Genomic DNA, 23298 nt, shown 5'->3' with positions numbered 1-23298 from the left:
CCGCCATTCCTGCTGTGCACAGAGGATAACTGATCACCCAATGATCTTGGTCGGGGTAGCTCCGTGTTCTGGTCTGTTAAAACTAGTCATTGGGGGAAAATTGTAAACAACTGGCATTCCTCAGGCAGAAAATGGACAGCGTTGGATTGAGAGCTTGAGGAGATTGCCCTTGCTAGGTTATGCAAAGACCATCTGCCGGTTGACTTCTGAGCGCAAACACAGGCTGTTACTTTGTCAAAATAAACAACCTATCTATTGACAGAGCCGTTATTGACTGCTGACTGCCTCACTCACCAGTGAGCAGAAGCGCAGCCTGTTTATGGCACTCTCGCTTTTGGACAGAAGTTGTTATATCTCAAACATAGCAATGAATATTTCATAACGTCAGAACTGAAAGCTATGGCCTCACTCTTGCTTAAGCTGGCGGGCATCCAGGGGAGCCTTGGCAGTGCGCTGATGTTAAGTTCTCTGGAAGCTCTGACTTAGATACATATATAATCCAGGAGTTTTATCAAATCAGTACAAGTGTTGTCATGTCGTCAGGATAGCCTAATATGATCAAAATTGATGTGTGTATATATTATGGCAGTAGATAACACGTGATAACTGAGCAAGTAATCCATATTTCTGTCATGACTTTGCTTTTTCCATTTGCAGCCATCCCTCTTCCACCCTCTGCAGCGTGCATGGCTTTGTGGTGCTAGTAGGTTGTGCGCAGCAAGCGCTTCAATACAGTAGAGAAGCTAAATCCTCATGTTTTGGAGAACTGTCTTGTTGTAGACTATTATTAAAATAGGAGTGTATCATTGGACTGACAACAGTATCTTTTGGAAATACTGAAGAAAAAAAAAAAAAATGAGGGAGGAAAAAAAAAAAAAGAGGAAATATTATATTCAGTTAAGGAATAATCTGTAGGGTTTTATTCTCCAGAGCTCAGAAACAATAGCCACAGACAGGCGAGGTGCAGGGAGAGGTGGCATGGTGATCGCACGTATGGAATGTCTCCTCTGAATAATTAAACACATTAGGGCCTTGAGCAGAGACTGAAAGGACACAGCCGATTCTTTCTGCTCACCCCTCCGTACCTCTAAAGGAACACTATTCAGATATTGAGCTCCTGTTCAGCCAAGAGGAGCGTGCTCTGGGGTAGCAGCCTAATTTTCAGATGTCTCAAGTTAGACGAGATGAATGTACCGCTTGGGTACAGTGCGATCACCACAATAGCTGTCATGGCATTCGAAGCCAAAGGAACCTTCCCCTTGTCACCATGCCTTGCCAAAAGCAAGCCAACAGGCCAAGTTCTGCCATCCCCAAAGGCTCTGTCTTTTGGGTTTTTGTTTGTTCTCCCTAATCATTCTTAAAATAAAATAAAATAAAATCAGGTTTTACTTAAACCAGATCCCTTAACAAACAGCTCTTGGGTTTTGAGAGTGGCACACACCTTGTTATTGATTGCCTCAGTATTTAGTGGAACAGGACGTCACACCAAAACGATAATCATGGTGATCTAAGTACAGCAGAGCCATTCAGAGTCAGCCTCTGCTTCCTCTGGTCTTGGCTCCATTTCCATGTTTGCTAAATCCCTCTCATTGTCACAACTCAAGCAGCTTTGTGTTTTGTGGCCGAGTTATTTCAGGTTTTAGGATAAGGCTGGTCAGGCAGCAGGAGGATTCAGGATCTGTGGCCTCCAGTAATACAGCTCCACTGATGTTGCTGCTTTTCCCTTAGCACAGGCACCAAGTCGGACTCTGGGACCCTGTCCTGTAGTCAGCTATTTCCATGCGGCTGGTGCAGTGGTACGAGTATATTTGGTACTTCTGTCCATCTACCAAATGGGTTGAGATGTGCTACCCACCTAATTCCCAGTCAGCAGGGTGACCAACTAGCAGCAGATGGCGTGGTTTCCTTACAGTGTTGATCTGAAAATCATCCCCAAGTGAGAAAAGAAGTCAGAGAATTCACGGTTTATCAGTTGGCGTTAAAAGAAAAGACAAACTATGCATAAGTAAACAGGTATTTTTATAAAAGGGAAAAGAAAGTATGTACATCATACGTAACAAATGCAGATTGTCCTGGAATACGTATGCTTTAAAGACAAAAAAATAGTCAAAGCTCTTGAATTACTGAGGAAAAAGTAGAAAAGAAAAAGCAAATACTTGTTCTGGCTGAAGAAGCTCCCGCTACGGATGAAAAGATGATGGGAAAGAACAGCTCTTTGTTCTCTCCCTCAGATCAATTATTTAATGTGGAATTTTCTTAAAGGCCTAAAAATTCCAAGCTGCGTCCAAAGGAGTTGAAATAACACCTTAGAGTCAGCAGTGCAACAACAATAATGACCACTAATACAAAATCACGTTACAGCACTTCAGCAATGAAAGCCAAATAGCAATCTATATTTAATACTAATACAAGTTCAGTATAAGCAGTGTAAAAAGCAAATACAGACTCAGATGTCTCAATCAAACAGTGTTCAAGAGACGCACAGAAGCAATGCCCTGTCAGTGTTTACTCATAACTCATCACTACGGCTGTATCAAATACTGCGCGTTCTATGCCACCAAAGAAAAACTAAAAATCTCTCTCGTACCATTCAAGGAAACCACTTATGTAACAACTAATTGCTTCAGAAATCATCCTCCTGCAGGGATTAATGAACTCACATCTGACCTGCATCAAACGATGTGGTGCCCAGGTTGCACGAAGGTGAGAGTTGGCTGCAGTGCCAATGATGTGAGCGTTCCAGATGTGAGCACCAAGGGATGGCATGCTTTCTCTGCAAGACTCTCCAGAAGGGTGAAGCTGCTCTCTCCATGGCTCTGCCACTTGCGTGCAACATCAGAGCAAAAGCAAATCTTTGCAGGAGAGCAGAAGGGAAGATTTACTGAAGAAATATTTTTGAAACAGTATTGTGAGAAAACAATGGAATTATCACAAAATGGAATTTCATGCTCCCAGCAAAACCCTGCTGGGAACAATGGATTGGCAAACACAGCCAAGAGAAAGCAAGAATACAAGATCCTCTCACATCTATCACTAACACATTTAACTTACTAACCTTGAGTCTAGCAGGATTTTCTTAAGCAAATGACAAAAACAAAACAAAACAAAACAAAAAACCTCCAATATACTGACTAAATTCTTTCTGTTTGAGAAAAAGCATTTATTTGATAACTTCAGCAAGCAAACAATCAAAGGAAAACTATAAAGCTAAACTGATCTTGCTATGTAGCATTTTAAGCAGTAGAAGCTTTACAGTCACTCCTGAAACGACTAACATGTACAGTCTTAATTCTTGTTCTGTTTTGACAACAAAGGGCTACAAGAAGGCAGGAAGGATAAATAAATAAAAGTGATTGGAAGAATGATCAAAATGTGATCAATTGAGCATTTCTAAAAAATGCAGAAGAGAAAATACCCATTTTGCTTGGGCCGTGAAAAACAGGAAGCAATACGGGGCAAAGGGAGAAACAAAATGTGTAGAAGAAATGGTTGCCCTCATCCAGCAGAGCATCATCCCGTTGAGTATGCTCAGTGTGAAGCAAAGCCCAAGGACGAGCTCAAGAGGAAGTAAACTGCTGGGTTTAGAGGGGAAAACAATAGCAATAATATAGTAAGTAACTACCAAGAGCGTGCCGTTCTCAAGAAGCATCTTTAATGGCTGGTTGGCTGGTTCAGAGCTTCTTAGCAAAGTCGGTGAGATTTTAGGCTGTAGAATGCTACTGAAGAGAACACAGTGACTCTTGCCAGACTCATTTTGTTATGACAGACCACTTAAGAACAGGAGAGACCAATCGGCTGGCCTGTCACATAGCCCTTTTAAATTCTCTAGGTGTAGAGTTCTAGAGAAACCATTTTGTCCGGGAGAGGTCACTGGCACCTGGTCCCTAGGCACGGCCTGTGGGGATACATTCATCCCTGCTGAAAATTGGTTTGCCTATGGAAAGCACCATCTTACTGTTGCACTTAGGGAGAAAAAATAAACAACACAACAGGAATGTCCTCAGGACACTTTGGGTCAGGAACTCCTACAAACTTATTCCAGAAGCCCATTAAAAATATATTTAAAGGGAAACTCTAGAAAAGAGCCAACACATCGCTCCAAAAATATCATTAATAAAAAGAAATGTAGAAGTAATGTTATCAAACTATATACATAATTGTTTTTGCTAAAAAAAAAAAAAAAAAAAAAAAAAAAAAAGGAAAAATGCACACCTACCGCCTGCAGTTCTGGTCAGGTACTCCCCTTTTCCCTTCCCCCCCCACAACAAAAAACAACATAAAAATAAGAACTACAAATAAAACAGAGAAACCCTTTCATCAGCCTGGTTCCTAACTGAAACAACGTACTGCCTTTCTACTGTACTTATGGAGTAAAGATAAAAATTGCAATTAGGGTTCTGTTGTTCAGGTGAGACTAGAAGTAGGACTTGTTAATTCTTGAGTTACATTAGAAGTATACTTTCTGTGCAATGGTGAGAAGAGGTGTCCATGGGATTCCAGAAAGGCAGGACTATTCCAGATGAATTGACCAAGGCTATTTGAATGAAGGTTACTACTTCTCAACTTTAAAATAGATCAGTATGAACTCACAATCAGCTCTTTCTCTCTGAAGAAACAAGAGTGGCTTGTGATTTAGTTCTGCCTAATGGCTTAGATAACATTATTAGCTGTAATAATGGCCCTGATTCACCAGAGTACTTAAATATGCAAATAGTAGGCCAACGGGAATCACACACACAAAGTTAAATATATGTTTTAATGCTTGGATAAATTGGATTCCCAAGGTACTCAATGGAGTAGAAATGTTATGAGTCATGTCTGCAGTATACATCTGCAGTAATTAATTTCAGTTTTTTAACATATTGCAAGAGCTTTGGTGGAAAAATACTATGGAGTACATGCAAATGGAATTTAACCTTCAGCAATGGGAACTGAACGAGGGAAGCTGGGTTGGTATGAAGTATCCCCAGCTGGATGTCCTGACTTCCAGTGCATCCGTGGCACCCCGCAGCACCTTGCCAAATCATCATTTCCTTAACCTGAATCTATTAGAACACGTCACTGTGGGACTCAACCCTTGTGATCATTAATTTCCATCTGTAAGTAGACCTGTGGAGAGGTACCCACCAGAAGGGCCTCAGTAGGACAGCAGAACAGTGCATTTCTTGAGGGCTCCAGAGAGAACACCTCCAGGAAGCAAAGTACAGGAAGCAAAAGAACAGTTCAATGAAACTCTGTTGTCCATAGTCCTCATTTTTCTTTCTCTGACAAAGTACTTCATGCCTTCAAAATCCAGCACGGCTTTCCCTTTTCAGCAAAAGGCTTAGCTCCTTTCTGCTTTACCAGGAGAAGGTGGTGTGTGAGGAAAAGGTTTCCTCACGCCCTCTCAGAGCAGCAGTCCGAACTGAACACATGGGGCTTGTCTGACTTTTTGGAAGACAACTGTTCAAGAGGATTTCTTTCCTGGATCAAAGGATCCCCCCATTGAAATACTGTCTGTCTTGCACTCATTTATACAGCGATTGCTGGGACATGAGCCTGATTCTTCATCTGAAGAGTCTGACCACAACAATAGACTGAAGTGAAAAGGACCAAAGGAAAAAATATGAATAATATAAATGGTGTCATTTTCCAGCTCTGCCACTGGCCTCAGAGAGAAGACAGGAAGCAAAGCAAAGAGTGTTGTCACGCTGACTCCCGCACTGCCGTTATCCAGGCACAGCTTCCTGGTGCGCAGTTGAAGAACTCTTCCTAAGCTCCAAGGAGGGAACTTGCAAAGCATCTCAGCAAATCTTCAGGAAGGTCCCTCTTGTTTCTTTTTTTTCTTTTTTTTTGGCTGTCATTTCTCAAGCTTCTCCACCCCCAGACTCATCTCACTTTTTGGCTATCAGCCAAGGAGTTTGACCCTTGAAGCAGCAGACAAAGGATTTCACATGAGAACAGCCAGTCAGAGCTAACAGCAACAAACAGCGACAGCCTAGCTACAGATTTTAGCAGGCAGGGATCTAGAAATGGAACCATTGCATTTGGCACAGCACAAACCCAAATTCAGTTCTCTGGGGTTGTTCTAGAAATGTGAGGCACTTATATTTGGGTCGGCACAATTGCACTCTGATTTGCAACCCCTGATTTATCCATAGTGGATGATGAGTTTTCTATTCCCACAGCCCTCGTGTTCATGCAGTCTGAAACACCTATCTGCTTCAGTTCAAAATACAGAACAAAGGCAGGCTGTGGTCAGCAGCAACCACCGCACATGTTACTGTTTTCCTACCCTTGTGATAGGCAGGCAGTTACGTTAAGACAACACCACCATCTATTTTATGATGGAGCAAATCCAAACAAAAGCAGTCCTCCCATGCAGTTACAACCACAAGCAACAGTTACAAAAGAAAAATATGACAGACAGCAAAGGGAACAGAAGTTACCAGCAGATTCTTCCGTGGATCTGTATGTTTTGGGGATGAATGATAGCCAGCGTTTTTAGGAAGGAGTAAAGCACTCAAACTACCTACCTTACAGGTCCAATGTTATAAGACCAGATAAGACATTCAATGCAGCTGCTGCTATCACCTTCTCAAACCAATCCTGCCAGCTGGTTGGGGTTTTATTGCTTTGTGTTCAACAGGTGCCTAATTAAAACACTAGAGCCCTATGGCATCCATGCTTAAATAAGTACTGCTCTTTTTACATTAATGGTACTGAGAAAACAAGAATCTCTCCGTATTCCGCAGCTTGCTTTCTTTCTTTTCCAGCACCCCAAGCATCTCACTGCACGTGGAAGAGTTTCATCCAAAGGACAATGTTGGCATAGAAAGACATGTTTGTAAAAATAATGAACATTACAGGGAGTTTCTGACTCCCAGGGCAATCTGAGAGTGGAGCTGTGGGGCAGGGAGCAAAAGACTCAGGGCAATAGAAAATCTGCTGCTTCTTAGAGGAAACTCAGTTCAGGTTTCCACGCTTCTGCTAAGTTTCTGAGCATGTCGTGATGTTCATTTAGTCTGATTATTTTCTTAATGGATAATTTAGGCTTTAGACATTAACAAAGGTAGGACAAGGAGGATTGTTAAGATGTACACATGCAAATTATGATGACGCACTCCAAACTTCCATGCAACTTTGGTTAGCATTAAAAGAGCTACGTGGATTGGTTTATCTAATAAATATTCATTAGGATATCATCAAGGTATTCTACCATACGTTTGATTTTAAATGAAGGTAGTTGCAGGCCCATGATTCAGGAAGATTCTTAAATTCCTGGACTTATCATCATGGGAGTTAATCCAGGTAAGTAATGGCTAAGGCCAGAGGCAAGAGTCAGCCAGTACGGCCTTTGAGGTGTTCTGTTTCTTGCACAGGCACTGGGCCGCCCTAAGGAACTGTGGTGGGTTGCACTTGGCTGTCTGAATCTGCTCATGAAACATCATCTTGTTCCACAACGATGAGTCAGGGAATCTCTAAGTTCCCATTATACTGTGTGTTTTCCCAGGAATACCTTAATTGAATCAACAAGGACCTGTAAATGTTTTTCTTTAATAAAAATACATCGTATTTTGAAATAATCTTGAATGACTCCAGCTTGAAAAAAAATTGCTTTAGAAGGTATACAGGGCAGTTTTTTTGGGCACTTTTAATGCAATAATTTATTAAGTTCCTATATCCATCATGTGCACACACGTATCATGTAAATATTACAGCTGTACTCCATGACAAAACAAGCGTAATGAAGACATACACAGAGAACTGACAAACAGGGACGAAGGGAGATCTAGTATTTCCTGTACAAAAAATATGCAGCTTCTTGATAATTCGTAAAAATGCATAACTTTGAGCATTTCAGAGAAGAATGCTGTATAAAAATAAATATTCTATGTACAATAACACACACAGGCCAGTCCAGGGTTAGAACAATCACTGCAAAAGAAGAGATAAACAAACGTTAGTGCCAATTCCTCAGCCATGGGGAATGCAATTCTCTCCTTTTTCGACCCACAAAACTGAACGCTGGTGTAAAACAAAGGAGAGTTTTGCTTCCTGCTTCTCAGAGGTATGGTCCTGGAAAACCCATGCATGCCTCCACACCTATGCTGCTCTCAGCCAGACAGCATGCACTGCCAACTCAGCACAGCCCCACCATTTCCAAGATCGTTTTACCTTATTCCAGCAGCCTTGAACTGGAAGGCCGTCTTCTCCCTGCAGAAGCATGAATGAAATAGCAGTTTAGGAAACAGAAAACAGTGCAAAGAATGAGGATAAAAGGAATGGGTTCACTATTACAGCTGCAACAAACAGTCTGAACCAGGGTTGGAGGAATAGTGGACAGATATTCCTCACCCCCTTGCAGTGACCCAGGCTTGTGGCTGAGCCTAGCTGGAAGCAAGGCTGGGGCTGGAGGGGCTGCCTGCAGGCTCACACCAGGGCCATAAACTTGTGCACGTTTCTCCAAGGAAGGTGCTTAACCAGGCTTCCCTCAGGGAAGAGAGGAACAGAGGAGGTCCTGTTCAGCTAGGGAAGCATAGCAGGAGGTTGGCCATGGAGAACACAAGATGGCAGGTCTATATCCTAGACCTGGCTCTATAGCACTGAGGTGGGTTATCATGCCTGGCACAGCAAGGCCAGGCAAACCCCAGGGACAGCGTTAACTTTGGCTCCTGAGGAGGGCCTGGAAAAAAATTCCATCTCCTTTCCACCCTGTGTTGAAAGGTTTGCTTTATCACGTGGCAGACTGCTCAGCTGTCCTCTCCTGCCTCTGAGAGACTCCTGCTCCAGGATCTCAGCTGGCTCTTTGAATGGTTGGTTTTGTGTTTTTTGCCCCAATAAACCAGTGAAATTTCTATAAAATACCCTCTCAACTCTGCAACTCCAAAACCTTGGGCTACAAGGCCAGGATGCAATTTTATTATTTTTCTATGTTGAAGGTTGGATACTTCAAGGACTTTGCCACTAAAATATGTGAGACTAAGCATTTGAGAAATGTGTTTGTGAATAACTGACATTAATTAGCATGTAACAAGAGAAAACAGGAACCCAGTGTTGATAATAATGTGCTCTTGAGCAGATGAGCTGCTGGAAAGTCAGGCCCAAGAAGCTACATTTGCAGCATGAAGTCAAATACTTCTTGTGTGTGAGTGTGAAGCTCTGGGGCCGATTCTGTTCCCCATGAGAACCCCACTACAGGCAGTGAGATTGTACAAAGAGCCAGGCAGGCAGGCACACTTCTTCAGTCAAATGACTCAGTTCTCACTTCCTCAAGTACCTCGTGAGAAAGTACATCCCATTTGAGAAGGGAACAAAACACAGCAAATAGAAAAGCAAATGCACAGTAGCATATTGGGACAAAAACTACCTATCAGAAAGATGCTTAGAAGAACTGATGCTTATCATGAACTGATAGTGTCCTGATGCTGCAACCATGCTGCTTTCTGAATCAATTTTTTGGACTATAGTCCCCCTTGTGGTATATTTTCACCCCCCTCTCCTCCCACTATGGGGAAATGCTGAACTTCAGATCAATTGACTACTGGGTAACTTGTGGCATTCCCATTGGTACTCTGCTGGTGGTAGGAGTGACTGGTGCAGTGCGTTGCAGGAGGAAATGGAAAGTTAGGTTCATGAAGGAATGGAAAGGCAGAGTTATAGTGTAGGGATTGAAGGAAGACCAGGGTCATAAGGAAGTGTTTGTTGCAGGCTAATTTGCAGAGAATGGAAATGGGACATGCTTATTAGTATCAAGTATCTCCATCCACATATCAATGTGTAAATCATTAGTTCATGGCCTCCATAAGCTATGCACATGGGTGTGTCAGCAGGATGCTAAGCTTATAAACAAGCTGGATCAAAACCCATGCTTACTCAAGTTCTCAAGCTAGCTTGCATGCCAGTATGCTGTTTGTGTAAATAAAAATAGCATCTATGTTTCTTACAGATTTTCTTACCACATTTTCTGTCAAGTTTCCTTAAAAAAATAGGCATGAAGAGGTGTGCACTGTAATTTGGCCAGGAAAGGCAGGGACAAACAAAAGGCAGTCTGTGGGGGCACAGGCAGAATCTGTGCCTGGCACCTGTGAAATTAGGTGCTGTACTCAGACCAAACTTATTCCATAGGAATTCTGGCTATTGGCAGTGGGAGGTGAAACACATGGCTTTTGTTCCTTCACAGGCATGATTTTGCTTCTGAGATTTGCTTTGTACTACCTGGAATTGACAGAGTGGCGACTGAGGCTTTGCAAGTAGTCACCATGCTGCTATGAAGAGACAATGGTTATTGAGCATACTGAGGAGGGAGTGCTGGAAGGAACACCAAGGCTGGCACTTCACAGAGGCCAAATAATGGAGGCTTTCATAACGACAACTCCAGGGCTAGTTTCCCCAGGAAACTAGAAAGCCCTGCTAAATATGGTATTGCGTTTTTCCTCGGGATACATTTTTCCAGCCAGTTGAAGGAACTGATACCACATCTCTTGCAAATGAAAGCAAACATCTCTAAGTGAATGTAAGGTTTGGAAAGGTCATCCTCAAGCAAACCTAGCCATGCTAAATGGGAGCAGGAAGGGCAAGAGAGCACAAGTCTCAGGGTATTATGGAGTGGTGCAGACAGCTGGAGGGGGCAACAACCTCGCCCAAATGCAGCACGTCCACAAATGATCTCTGTGAATGAATAAATTGGTGTTCTTTAATGGGATACTTATAAATCAATTGAGGTTAAGTGTTCCTGAATACCTTTTGTGCCTCAGTAGTTGGGTTAAATGAAGCACTAATACAGTGATCACTTTTTAATATTAGAATAGACAGATATGGGAAAACAGGTGATTCCAAGTTCAAGATTTTGGATGCTGTGGGTACTGTTTTCATTTCAGGGAAGAATCACAAACAGGAATTATCTAGTGGGAGCTGAGGGAGGTGTCTAGTAACGTCTCACATGGGCCTCTAACAGCTGTATTTTTCCAGTCAGTATTCAGAGTGACTGAGTAACACAGAGCAGTGTCAAACTGCTAAACACATACAAGCAATTAATGTTAATGAAGGATGAAAGCATTTCAGCTCCTTGGCTCAGAAACCAAGCTAGTGCAGAGGCAGTCTTCGTGCATTAGTCTAACAGAAGATCTCAAAGTGAAGGCAAAGTGAGAACTGAAGCAGCATTTAAATTCTCATTCCTGCTGCATTTTCCCTCATGCCATAAAGTAACACTGGCAGCAGCTGTGAATCATAGGAAGAAAAAGGCTGTTTCTGACAACAGCGGTGTGAAGGAGGTGGGATGGAGAGAGGTGAGGAAAGAGCTGTCATACATCTCTAGGGCATGCAACTACATGGAGGTACCAGAAAATAACAACCAAGATATGAAAGCAAACAAACATGCAGGAAAGGGAAGGTACGCCATACCAATGGGCATGGGGCATCCAGCCCGTCCAGCCCAGGTAACCCCGGCTCACCCTTCTCGCCTTTAAAACCTCGGAGACCCTGTTTATGAAATCAACCACTATCGTTATTTCAGTTGATGCCAGTCACCTCCATGGCACCGGAGGACAGGCACGGTCCTGCACTGGGACTGTCACAGGGCACTCTGCTGCATACCCAATATGGCACTGTTCTCTGTTTTAGTTTGTCTGTGTGATCAGCTGCCTGTTTTTCTGCAATCTACAAATCAGTGTGAGTGAGTTAAACTGGAGATGATGGGAACAGTATCTCATCTGTTTGCAAATCATCCGTTCTTCCTACCCTCACTGGAAATTCCAGCACGTGAATTTCTAGAAGCACGAAGCACAAGTGCTCCTGGGATTTATGGTCATTTCTGGCAGCACGTTCACTGCAGTGCATGAGTTTAGATGAAAATGTATACATATTCATAAATTTACATCTAGATTTACAGACAGTGTATCTTGGCACAAACGTATTCCATTGAAAATAACTGAGATGTGCTTCCGGTCTGGGTAATGCGGCTCGAGTGTCCTGTGTCATTCTCAGGCAATTACATTGGCTGGCTGTTACTCCAAGGCAACAAAACCAGTTTTGCTCTTGTGGAGACATGATGACACTGAACGCTTCCAAAGGAAAAATCATAGCTAGCAGCAAAGGAGGTTCTCTTTTCCCCACCAACACATCTTAAAACAATGCATTTGATAAAACAGAACATACCAACGGACAGGGTGCATCTAATCCAGGCGCTCCTTGGTCTCCCTTATCCCCTTTAGACCCTCTAGAGCCTTTCTTGCCCCTCTCCCCCTGTAAATAACAGTTTAGTCCAAGAAAAAAAGAATACACAAAAGCTTTAGGATCATCCATTTCAAACAAATGTCAGCAATAGTTTAAAAATGATGAACGCGTAGGCAACATTTTAAAAGAAGAGAAACCTCCCTTTGAGATGGTAAGTGAAGAGCAACATATGGTACTACTAACCTTTCCTAAGCTGTACAAACACAAGGGCCATTCCTAAAATCCCACACTGACAGATGATGGCAGGCACTGCATCAAAGGAAGGTGGAGTGCCATAGCAGCGGAGCACTGCACTGTTGTTATGACCACTTCCCTGGGCTTCTCATATGCCAGTGGGAAGAGAGGATGGGAAAACCTCCTCCAGACATTGTATGCTACTTGCTCTCATCAGCTGGTGATTGGCAGCAGTGCTCTTGGGAACAAGCCTTGAGGCAGAGCCCAATCAGGACCTCCTGTTGTGGTTGTGAGGCATTGCTGGCCCAGGCTCCTTGTGCTGATGTTACTTTTTCTTCTCTGCATTCTCATTCAGAAATAAATTCTCATCCATGGGAACGTTTTAGAAGGAGAAAAAAGCCACTGACATAACCAAAGAGGAGCCTTGTTCTCCTGCAAGGGGAAGCAGTGGGTCAATGAAAGCCAGCCATAGCTGTGGCCAAGGGAATATCCAGATGTCCTATGGTTCCTCTTCAGTGAGAGACGATATGTCCTACCCACAGCAGGTCAGCCAAGGCTGGGTGTTACATGGGTATTTGCTGGTCATATTGACAGCAAATCTTTCTGTATAACTGAGGAAATTACCAAAGCTGCTGAGCATAAACAGGGAAAGGGGCTGCTGCACAGGGAATTGAATTTAGGGTCCTTGTGGGGAAGGTTAAAGGAATTTAGGGATAACATCAGACAGCACAGGCTGCTGTTTCTTCTTTAAAATGTGTTAAACTCAAAGCTGGCAGGAGAAATGGATGGGAGAGCAGAAGCAACGAGACGGAATCACCCAGAACCAAGCACTGGAACAGGGAATGATCCAGGAAAATGCAGCATGGGTTGCTCTGGAGGGAGGAGGAAGGAACCAGGAAGAAAGGCGGAAGAGGAGGAAGGGATAAAGGGGACAAAGGTGGACCTGTAGGAGCGAGGAAGACACACATACACACATGAGAAAAAAATACAGGCATTAGAACAGCAGCAAAGATATCAGCTTAGTAGCAAAAGATAGGGTTGACACTTTTTCAGCTGGGTTTTCTGAAGGGCTGTCTGCTCCCATCGTAACCTGGTGCCACCATCTTGGCTCTACGTGTCCTGAGTGTACTGAGCAACAGGCAGCAGGAGGGTTACTGGGGTTTAAAAAGCACTACTTGGCCTAAAGGAACTAAGAGGGTGCACAGAGGGTTTTGGCAAACTGTTCAGAAGCTTAACAGAGCTGATTTTCAATTTTTAATGTACTCAACACTGAAAAGCTTCATATGAAAGTGCCATGCATACTGCAGCTGGCCAGAAAGAAAAAAAATAAAAATGAAGTGAGGTTTCCCAAGGAAACACATCTCCCACTTCCAAAAAGCCAGGTGTGGCATCCCTGGACCCAACCCCCTGTAGAACAGGTCAGGTCAGAGTGCTGCCTTTTCTTTAACTTCACAGATTTCTTCTCATTCATTTTGAGGTCTCCTGGCTGAACTGTCACAGTTTTGCCAGCAGTTAATTTGGGGGAGATTGTCTCTCATTTCTGAGGAGGTTCTGGCACAGCAGCTGTGCCCCATTGAGGGAAAACTAGTGCTCAGTTGGGAATACCAGGCAGCAGAGCAAATCCTGGGGAACAAGCACTGGGTCAAGCTCTCCTAAATGGTGCTGGTAAGATGTCTGCAATGACTTCAAAGGGATGGAGGCATTCAGACAATATAGCTGAGGGCTCAGGGAAATCCTAGTAGCTTATTTACAGTCAGTGAAAAACCCAGTGAAAAACCAACTGAAGAAGTCTAGGAATTCTGTTACGGCCATTTTCTGTTTATAAGCCACGTAAAACAAAACATCATACATCTTAATAAGGAGGAAGTTAAGAAGCAAAGCCAGAAATGGAATAATTAAAAAAGGGGAGAACTTTGGAGCTCCCAGGATACCTTTCTCCCCTAGTTTAAGATGCCAATTGGCTACTGCTTTTCAGAACTGCTCAATCTATGCAGAGTAAGATCAGAAATACATTGCAGATAAGAACAGAGAACACCACTCAGTATGTACAAAAAGCAAATTCATATCATGAAATCACTGCATGGGCATATGAACTTATTTTCAGGTAAATTTAGGTGATACCAGAGTCTTATGAAGAAAGTATGCATGTGTATGTGTGAATACACACAAAAATACATACACATATACTGTATTAAACTGCTTGATATATTTACACAATTGTAATCTTAAAACCATAATCCAGAAGTCATTTACACTTCTAAATATAAATTATATTCAACCATTGGTCTTTTTTCTGTTTTTAATCAGAAATATTTGGGGCCTTCACAAACAAAAAACTCCTCATGTCACTGAGAACTGAATGGAAGAAGAGCTTCAATGCATGCTTTTTAGTCAGGGCTATCCTTCTAGAACACAGGTGTTTAGGCAGAAGAGCAGCCATTCGCAATATTGGTTCTGACCCAACTCTTCAGCACATCCACTCAGGGCAAAGCCTGAGAAGACTTCATGTCCAATTCCTTAATGTACATGAATTTATCATCTCTCAATTTCTCTCTTCCAGATTCTCTGGAGAATCATTTGCTTGAGGTCAACCTTCTTTTTCATGCTTCAGTGCAAATTCAAAAGTAACTTAGTAAGATTTAGCAGCTGTGTCTCAGTTCTCATGGTAGCTCTCATAGTTCTCTACGTACATCACAAAACAGAGAGTAGGATTTCCTAAAGTGTGACATGTGGTTTAACTCTATTACACATGAAGCCCTATGCTTCAGTGACAACAGAGTTATGACAACAGTGAAACATCAGAAAATCCATCCTGCATCTTTCAGAGAGATACAGTGTGATGTCCTAGAGGATGACATAAACTACAGGTATCACCTTCTAAAATACAGGTAGTAAAGTGATTAATGTGAAAGTCTAACAGACAGAATTACATGCTAGCTATCTTTACATTGCCCAGAAATAACCGCTGTGCAAAGAACAAAATTTGCTTGGTAACTTACCCGGATTCCTTTGTCACCTGGCAGACCTTGTAAACCCTGAAATGCATCAGCACAAAAATAGAAATACTTTAACATTGTATGCCCACTCAAAAAGAAGGATTTGTGCCCAAGAGTTTGTCCCTTCCGCTTATATCAATTACTAGATGGTAAAATCTAACACTTCCTGTAGACTACTTTCTTCCCACCTCCGTTAGATCATCCAGGCTAAAACACCACTGCTTTTTCTCTAAGTCAGAAGCAAGACAAGCTGAAAAAACAGAGAATTAACTTCACTGAAGGCAATTTTTGTCACTGTGATGAAAAGACTCTGCCTTCTCACTGCAGACACCTGGATGTCTACCTGCTTTAGCAGGGGGTTGGACTTCATGATCTCCAGAGTCCCTTTCAACTCCTACAATTCTGTGACTCTGGACTAAGATACAAATCCTGGGAGTCTCACGCCGCTTCTTTTGGTAGTTTGAGGACTGTGGTAAGTTAACAGTTCGCTTCAGCTTTGTCTGCCTCATTCTGAATGACTTCTCTGAAACTACTCAGCTCTTTCTTTCACTCCCATAGGATATTTAAGCCCTTAAATTTGGTTATTTAACACCTAACCTAGCTGAAGTTGCAAATGCTGTTTGCAACAGCAATTTAAGCTATCAACCACAACAAAATAGGAACTTGTAGATGGCAAATCCCTAGTACTCCTGTACTTACAGGAAGTCCTGCTGGTCCCATTGGTCCTACAACTCCAGGATCTCCTTTACTACCCTGAAATAGAGACAGAAGAGTAGAAACTGTTACACACCCATTCAGTATGAACAGGCAGCACAACAATGACTAATAAAATACTAGAGAGGAAATGTAAAAGATGTGTTTTAAAGCCCCTAAATCCCCAAGAAAAAGACAGAAGTCAAAGATGCCAACTGGGGGTCTTTCATACACAGAGAGAGAAAAAAATCCAGCTCCTAGAAAGACACAGAGCTTCCCCATTTTAAGGAGCTGTCATATCTTCAAAGAAGTTACAAAGTACTGCTCAGTTTTGAAACAAACTCACCCTTTCTCCTTTTGGTCCTGCTGGTCCCGAAACCCCAATTGGTCCTGGAGTACCCTGTAGTTGCAGGGAGGAAAACACACCAGGTCATTCTTACTGTGGGGCTTTGTTAAAGCCAGGAGACGCTGCTGCTCCCTCAGGAAAAAGCACAGCTGAGAAGGACAGTCCAGTGTTTAAAGGCATCTAGCACCACTACAGCTTTCAGTGATGGTGGTGATGGGTTTGAAGAAGTTCTTGCATGCCATCCGAAGACTATGCATAGGAACTGCACCAGCACCATCTCACAGAGTGTCCTTTCCTAATTTTGAAGCCATGCCTTGGCGGTTGTTACAATAAGCATTTCTATTACTGCCACGATGGATTTTTTCTCTCCTGTTTGTCACAGACAAGGCTGAAAGCTGTAGCAGAACAAAGGCTATTTAGAAATATATTAAGTGAGTTTCTTTTCTTTCTATCATTTCCTTCCCCCCAGTGTCAGCTGAGATGGCAAAAATAAAAGAGTTTGCAGCCAGTCATGCAAGTTGAAAGACACCTGTGAAACTTGTTTTGGAGCACTGCCTGTTGAAGGGTCTGCTTCAATTCTTCCAGACCGCATTCTGCAGCCTAGATAAAGCACAGCCTTCAGATTTGTCCCACACTGTTGCACAGTGAGGCATTTACCTTCCTAACTCTACTGTGTGTACTTCTGTCACACAGTGGCAACAGCTGCTGTTGTGAAAAGGCTGCAAGCAAGGTGACTGTGGAGAATGACAGGATAGAGATGGAGACCCCTCACAACAAAGCAGACAGGAGAACCGAGTGTCACTGAACCATGCAGAATTTGTCTTGTTATTGAGATGAAGTGGAACAAGTAGGCTATGATGCTGGGATCCAGACAGACTCACAGTATCAAGAGACAAGTTTATCACTTCTCATCCTTAAGTTTAACACTCCCCCCCTCCCCCCATTCCAAACCTGCTTTGGAGAAAATAATGTTATTTTTGGTGTAAACAAGACTGGTGAAAAAGACGAGACAAGTCACAGTACTGGGGAGAGGAACATAGGGCAATGGAGAAATGGAACTCACCGGTGGTCCAGGCCTGCCGTCTAAACCTGAAGCACCCTGAACAGATGGGGAAAGGTGAACAAAAACAAGGCAAGAGGAAAGGGGAAGAGGGTGAGGGGGGAGAGGAGAGGGGAGGGGAGAGGTGAGTGAAGCAGTGACTCCAGACAAACATACACTTGCAATCAACAAAAGCTAAGATCTCAAGGACAGATGATGGTGCTTACAAGCAAACCAACAAAAACACAGAAACATTGAATACGTATAATATTGGCCTGTAACATTTGGATCCCCCTCAGAATGCAAATTTCCCCTCTTTCCGTGCCATCAAGAAAACCTCTGAGGAAAAGTCTGCTCTGTTGCAGACAAGGACAACGTGACAGCTGAAACCTGCACTGCCTTTGTGGCAGAACTGGGTTGCCCTTAATTTTCTCAGCATGAAACCTAGCAGTTGTTCTGTTCAGGGCTTAGTTAGCCAGCTGCTATCACTGGTCCAACAGAACATTTCAACAAGAACATTTTTGAGACAGTCCTCCCCACTCCACAGCTCAGGAACCCTTGTGAGCCAGGGGGCTTTGATGCTGTTGGACTACAGAGGTCAAAAGACCAAGAACAGGAATGCAGGCATGGGGCCCTGATGGCTGATGGGGTTCAATGCATGGTAACTCTTGGGGTGTCTTGTGCTCAGATGGTCGCAAGAACATCCTTTCCCTGTCCTAGTACTGCATAGACTTTAAAGAATAACTGTTTTTGCACAGAAAGCTCCCATCTGCATTTCTCAGAGCAGAATGGGAACTGAGGTTTTACTTCTCCTGGCTTCACTGCCCTTCAGATTAGAGCCTTCTGAAAGCATCAATTTCTCCCCATGCCATGTGTGCAGCCCATGGCAAAAACACACCTTATGAGCTCAGTTAGGTGCCTACAGTCAGATGAAATGCACCAGAGGCAGGAAGGTGACTGCTATAAATACAGGAAAACATTTTACAAACAAAGATGTGCACATTTCAGCCAAAGTCAGCTTTGTGTGATCAAACAAAATCTGACAACAAAATCATAAAGCACGAGATGCACTCTTGGCAGTGCTCGTTTCCAGTCAGTACCATTTAGTGAAGAGAGAGGGTGTGCTTTACCATCAGTGCATTCACACGAGCACATTCACCATCCGAGCAACTGAGTAGAACTAAGTTACTGCTAACTCATCAGCAGCAGATGAGTCTCAGATACCTGCTGTAGAGGCTTTTAGTAGATATGATCTGTGAGCTTTTCTTTGCAAAATTCTCAGGTTTGTATCTGAAGCTTGTGCAATTTTACCATTCTGCCAAAATCCTTCCTTGTAAGCTAAGCAATGCGTTAGCACTACTTTCATCCTGAATTAATCTACAGCAAGGAATACAGGAAGCCTCTCCTGCATCAGGGAAAGCATCGTTTCCATTGCAGAAGTGATAGGAAAGCATTGGACAGCAAGGGTTGGATGCTTTCAGAAATGCCACACTTTTGTACAAAGCCTGCCCAGGAAACAAACTGTTGGGAAAGTGTCTCCTTTTCACTTCTGCACGTCTTTGTGCTTCAGGGAGATGATGCAAGGCCAGTTACAGAGGTTGCAAGTGACCTATGGGAAAGCTACTGCTTTTCCCAGAGCTGCCAGAAGCAGGAAGAACTAAAAAGATTGCTAAAAGGATCACAGGTTGCGTACAGAAATGGAGGCTTTGCGAGTTTAAGAAGCAATGGCACTGCTATTTATAGACCATCTCTTTCTCTGACTTTACGTATCAAATCCCTGCATGCATCTCCTACCAAGAGATCTTTTTACGGCTGATACCAGTTTGGCTTGTAAAGCACTGCCTGCTTCCTGGATACTTACGGGTAATCCCAGTGGCCCTCTGTCTCCTTTTTCACCCTGGACACCCTTCTCTCCTTTCATTCCATCAATCCCTGCTTCCCCCTAAAGGAAGGATGAAGAAAATAAATCCACCATGACAGCACTTATATAGCAAACAATCCTTCATTCCAAGAGCAACAAAGAAACAGAGAATGCGAGAGGCAGCAAAAAAAGAGCTGTGCTTTAGCCCAATTCTTGGTTCAATCAGAAGAAAACCAGCATCAGTCAAAGTGACTTGTTCTAATCAATGCCTGTAAGAGGACAGTCAGGTCCAGAGGATAATTAAAGATGGTCAAAGGGGAACAGATCTTCCTGCTGTATTGTTCTCCCTGCTCTTGCAGGGAGCATCAGGTAAACGCAAGTATCTGGCAATGATCTGAGAGGGTGGCTTTGAATTTTAAACTGACAGTTCATTGGAAGGGAATGACCAGTGTCTATAAGCTTTGAAAAAAGTCAAAATCTTTTGGAAAACAGACTTTCCCTTTCCTTTGCACCTGCCAGCCAGTAGATTGGGCATAAGCACATGTAGATGGAGATGAGAAAGCTTTAAATCCCTGAGAACAGTGAAGTTCTTAATGGCATTACAGCAGGATGTACAGCACATCGAACCTGGCTAATTTTAAAATAGAGCTCAGTTACTTTGGATTGTATGGCAGGTTGTCCATCCCGCTGTACAGACCTTTACCCTTCAGACAGAGATTTCAGCTATGTTCTCATGGGAAAATTTCCAAGGACCAGAGGCTTCCCACTTCTCTGGCTGAGAACAGGAGAAAATGACCACTTTTCTGGATGGATGCTACTAGTCCAGTCCCTTCAGGATAATATACAGTTTTGTTCTCTTACCCAATATGGAAGAACGGCAACTTTGAAAGCCGGGAAGCTGCTGCTGTGAGGAATTCTGGCACTTTGGATAACTCTAGCAAAATTTCAGGATTGAAAATTTGACAGCCTTACCTTTGGTCCTGGAAGGCCCTGAAGACCCTGTGTTTGGAATGAGAAACGAGATATGAGCAACACTTAAGGGTGTGCCTTAAAGCCCAGGCACGCCAGTTCACTGGGCAGCATAAAGCTTTCATTTCCTGATACACTGAGGGCACAAATGCTTAGCCCAAAGGCCTCTTTATTTGTGTAAAGGGCACTTCACGTACTGTTCTCATCTGGCAATGAGGAGGCTCTCGCCAAGAACAACCTGGCAGCAGGCCAGGCTTGCTATTAAGACCATTTTTGCACTTGATCCTTTTAATCCTGTCCATCCCATCTCACTACTGTCTTCCCTTTCATCTCAGGCTAATCTAACCTCTCACCTTTTAACTTCCCAGCTCATCGTAGCTCTGACCTACCCTGGAGGTAGTTCTGGAAGTGACACTAAGTGCATTGCTGCTTCAATGCTGCAGTGTTTCTGGCAGTTTTCTGCACCTCAAATCCTCCCCAGCCACTTTCATCTCATTCACACTCCCAGTGCCTCTCTCCTCAGGTGAATCACAACACTTACTGGAGGTCCTGGTGGGCCTTGAGGTCCGGGGGGGCCAGACATCTAGAAAACAATGCGAGAGAAGTCAGTGTCAAGCTGCTGGCTTCAGCATGTGAAGGGGAACTGCTCAGGGGGGAGGCAGGGCACATGGAGCAGCTGAGCTCCACCAGGCTTGGAAACCTGGACTGCCCCAGAGGGCTGCGTTCAGAAGCGACAGCAATCCAGGACAGAGTAGCCAAGAAGCAGCAGCAGGATGCTGGAAGGGGTTATTGCAGTAGTTGCAGAGATTTAGAGGAAAGGAAAGCAGTGATATTTTTACAGAAAAAAATACACTTCCACTAGTCTTGCACTGTTACTTCAGCTAGCTGTTTCAAAGTATAAGAAAGAAGGTAGCTAGCTCTACAAACATGAATACTGATAGCCTGAGGGACTCCTCACTGCAGGGCATGATGGAAGTTCAGTGAGCTTTGAGGAGAAAAGGGGCAAATTCATTAAGCAAACATATATTGAAAATATCTAGGTCCAGGCAGGTATTTTTTTTAGAAAAAATCCTTCACCACAAATGTTGAGGAAAGTAACTGTGTGCTTCCAATTATCTTGTGCTCTTCCTTAGGCATTCATTATTGATTGCTTATGAGTTAGACTGTTCTTGTGTAGAAGAAAAGTAGGGCATCAGGAGCTAAAGGTGGCCAGCAATTCTGGCAGTTCAGTCCCATGAGGTAAAGCTTGTGGGATGCATCATAAGAGGATGTCTGCTGCCAAAGCCATCCCTCCCCTGCTGCAGAAAGGAAATGAGATAGGTGACCTACCGATTCTCCTGGATTTCCTTTGTCTCCACGCTCCCCAGGCTGACCCTTCTCTCCCTGCACACAACAACACAGCCTGTCACTGCCAGCTGCCTTCTGGAGTCTCACTCCTTCAGAAGCCACGTGTCAACCACCCAGATGCTGAGAAGCAACAGTGCCCAAAAGGAGGAGTGAGACTATACTATACTTCTGAATGCCAAAAGTGTGGCATTTCTGAAAGCATCTCAAAGCTTCACTAACAGCTCACTGATGTCTCTTCAGCACCTCTGCTTCCAGAGATGGCAGCTTTACAAAACAGGAGGTCTCTGGGAGCGGTGTCCTGGGGCTGTGTAAGGGGAGCATGGGACTTTGTCCACCTTTCCCCAATAACAGCCTGACATCTCTGTTGCACTACAGCCTCCCAGGGAGGGAGTACAGCAAGCCACTCAGAAGAAGCCTCATGCTGACAGCAAACTAAGTATGGGCCGCCTTAGCTGTACAGGCTTTACAGGCAGCTTCCAGAGCCCAGCACTGCCAGAGAGCAGTGGGAACTAATGCTCAACTGGCTGCCTGCCTGCTGCTGGAGATCTGACAGACGTCTGCTGATGCTGAAGCACCTAACTCCAAGGGATAGGATGGTCTAAGGATCCTGAGATATACTGCACTTTGGAAAACACGTGTTGCTCTGTACTGTTTTTAATTCACTGAGCAGGAAAGGTCAGCCTGTCTTTTTCACTCTTACTGTCAATCCTGGAAGTCCAATGGGACCCGGCAATCCTGGTGGTCCTGGCATCCCTTGGTCACCTCGTTCTCCTTTCTCTCCAGTGGGGCCATCAAGACCCTATGAATCAAGAAAGATTTGCAGCTTTTTGCAAGACTTTTTTGCAGGTATTACAGATACCATTGTCAGAAATGAGTTGTGCCCTGTAAGCTCCAAGAATACAATGGAAAACCCAGAGAGCTTTCAGGTACACAGGAGAAGGCAGGGCTTTGCTGATATTGAAACCAGACAGTAATATGCCTGAAACACCCTCCTGTCATTGTGGATGTGCCATTCCCCAGAGTTGCAATGAAGGACTGCTTTCTTGCCTCCAAGTTCTGCTTGTGGTTATGCAGTTTGCTGGAGTACATGCTAGAAATCACTCCAATAGCTAGCTGTTGTTACTGCAAGAGCTTTATCCTAGTAATCCTGCACAGAGGCAAAAACTCACTGCATAAACCCTCTTGACTGCTGTTAGGGTGCAGAAGTTGTGGCAGGCTCAAGCTAGGAAATTGGACACTCTGTCCCAATTGATTAGGGGCTTTGAGTTATCCCACAGCTCTACCCAAAACCTGAAGAGCCACAAGAGCAGAACGCTGCTGAGGGGCTCCAATGTACTCACTGGTGAGCCTGCTTGTCCTGGCTCTCCTTTATGCCCCTTTTCTCCTGCGACCCCAATCTGGCCTGGCTCTCCCTTTATTCCAGGTGGTCCATCCTTTCCTGGCAGTCCATGAGGTCCAGGGGGGCCCATTTCTCCTGGCTTGCCTCGTGGTCCCTAAAAGAAATTCACTCAGTAAGTGAGACTGACAGGTAAGAGAAATGTTAGCCCTGCAGAGTGACTCCCTAGCTCAGAGCCTCTGCTGCTCATTCTCTAATAGTAACACAAGTGGAAGAATTACAAACAGGAAGAAAAAAAAAAGGGGAAAAAGAAGCAGGTTTGCC

At 43.8% G+C, this 23298-nt stretch overlaps 1 protein-coding gene across 1 annotated transcript in view; it reads right to left on the bottom strand.

Moving 5' to 3' along the window:
- Positions 1 to 1932: 1932 nt before the first annotated feature.
- LOC125693397 (collagen alpha-1(XIII) chain-like) overlaps positions 1933 to 23298 on the bottom strand; it is a 56266-nt gene continuing 34900 nt past the window's right edge. Inside the window, exons 30-42 of the mRNA XM_048945309.1 lie at positions 22979 to 23131; positions 22339 to 22437; positions 21621 to 21674; positions 20833 to 20874; positions 20295 to 20321; positions 19323 to 19403; positions 17486 to 17521; positions 16423 to 16476; positions 16083 to 16136; positions 15387 to 15422; positions 12136 to 12222; positions 8158 to 8196; positions 1933 to 7917 (exon numbers count right to left, since the gene is read on the bottom strand). Coding sequence (XP_048801266.1) covers positions 7915 to 7917; positions 8158 to 8196; positions 12136 to 12222; positions 15387 to 15422; positions 16083 to 16136; positions 16423 to 16476; positions 17486 to 17521; positions 19323 to 19403; positions 20295 to 20321; positions 20833 to 20874; positions 21621 to 21674; positions 22339 to 22437; positions 22979 to 23131 — 765 coding nt within the window. The 3' untranslated portion in view covers positions 1933 to 7914. The remainder of the gene's footprint in view (positions 7918 to 8157; positions 8197 to 12135; positions 12223 to 15386; positions 15423 to 16082; positions 16137 to 16422; positions 16477 to 17485; positions 17522 to 19322; positions 19404 to 20294; positions 20322 to 20832; positions 20875 to 21620; positions 21675 to 22338; positions 22438 to 22978; positions 23132 to 23298) is intronic.

This window comes from Lagopus muta, chromosome 5 (genome assembly GCF_023343835.1).
Source record: "Lagopus muta isolate bLagMut1 chromosome 5, bLagMut1 primary, whole genome shotgun sequence".
NCBI lineage: Eukaryota > Metazoa > Chordata > Aves > Galliformes > Phasianidae > Lagopus > Lagopus muta.
Note: the sequence above shows the minus strand (reverse complement) of the source record. Positions and strands in the feature narration are given on the sequence as shown.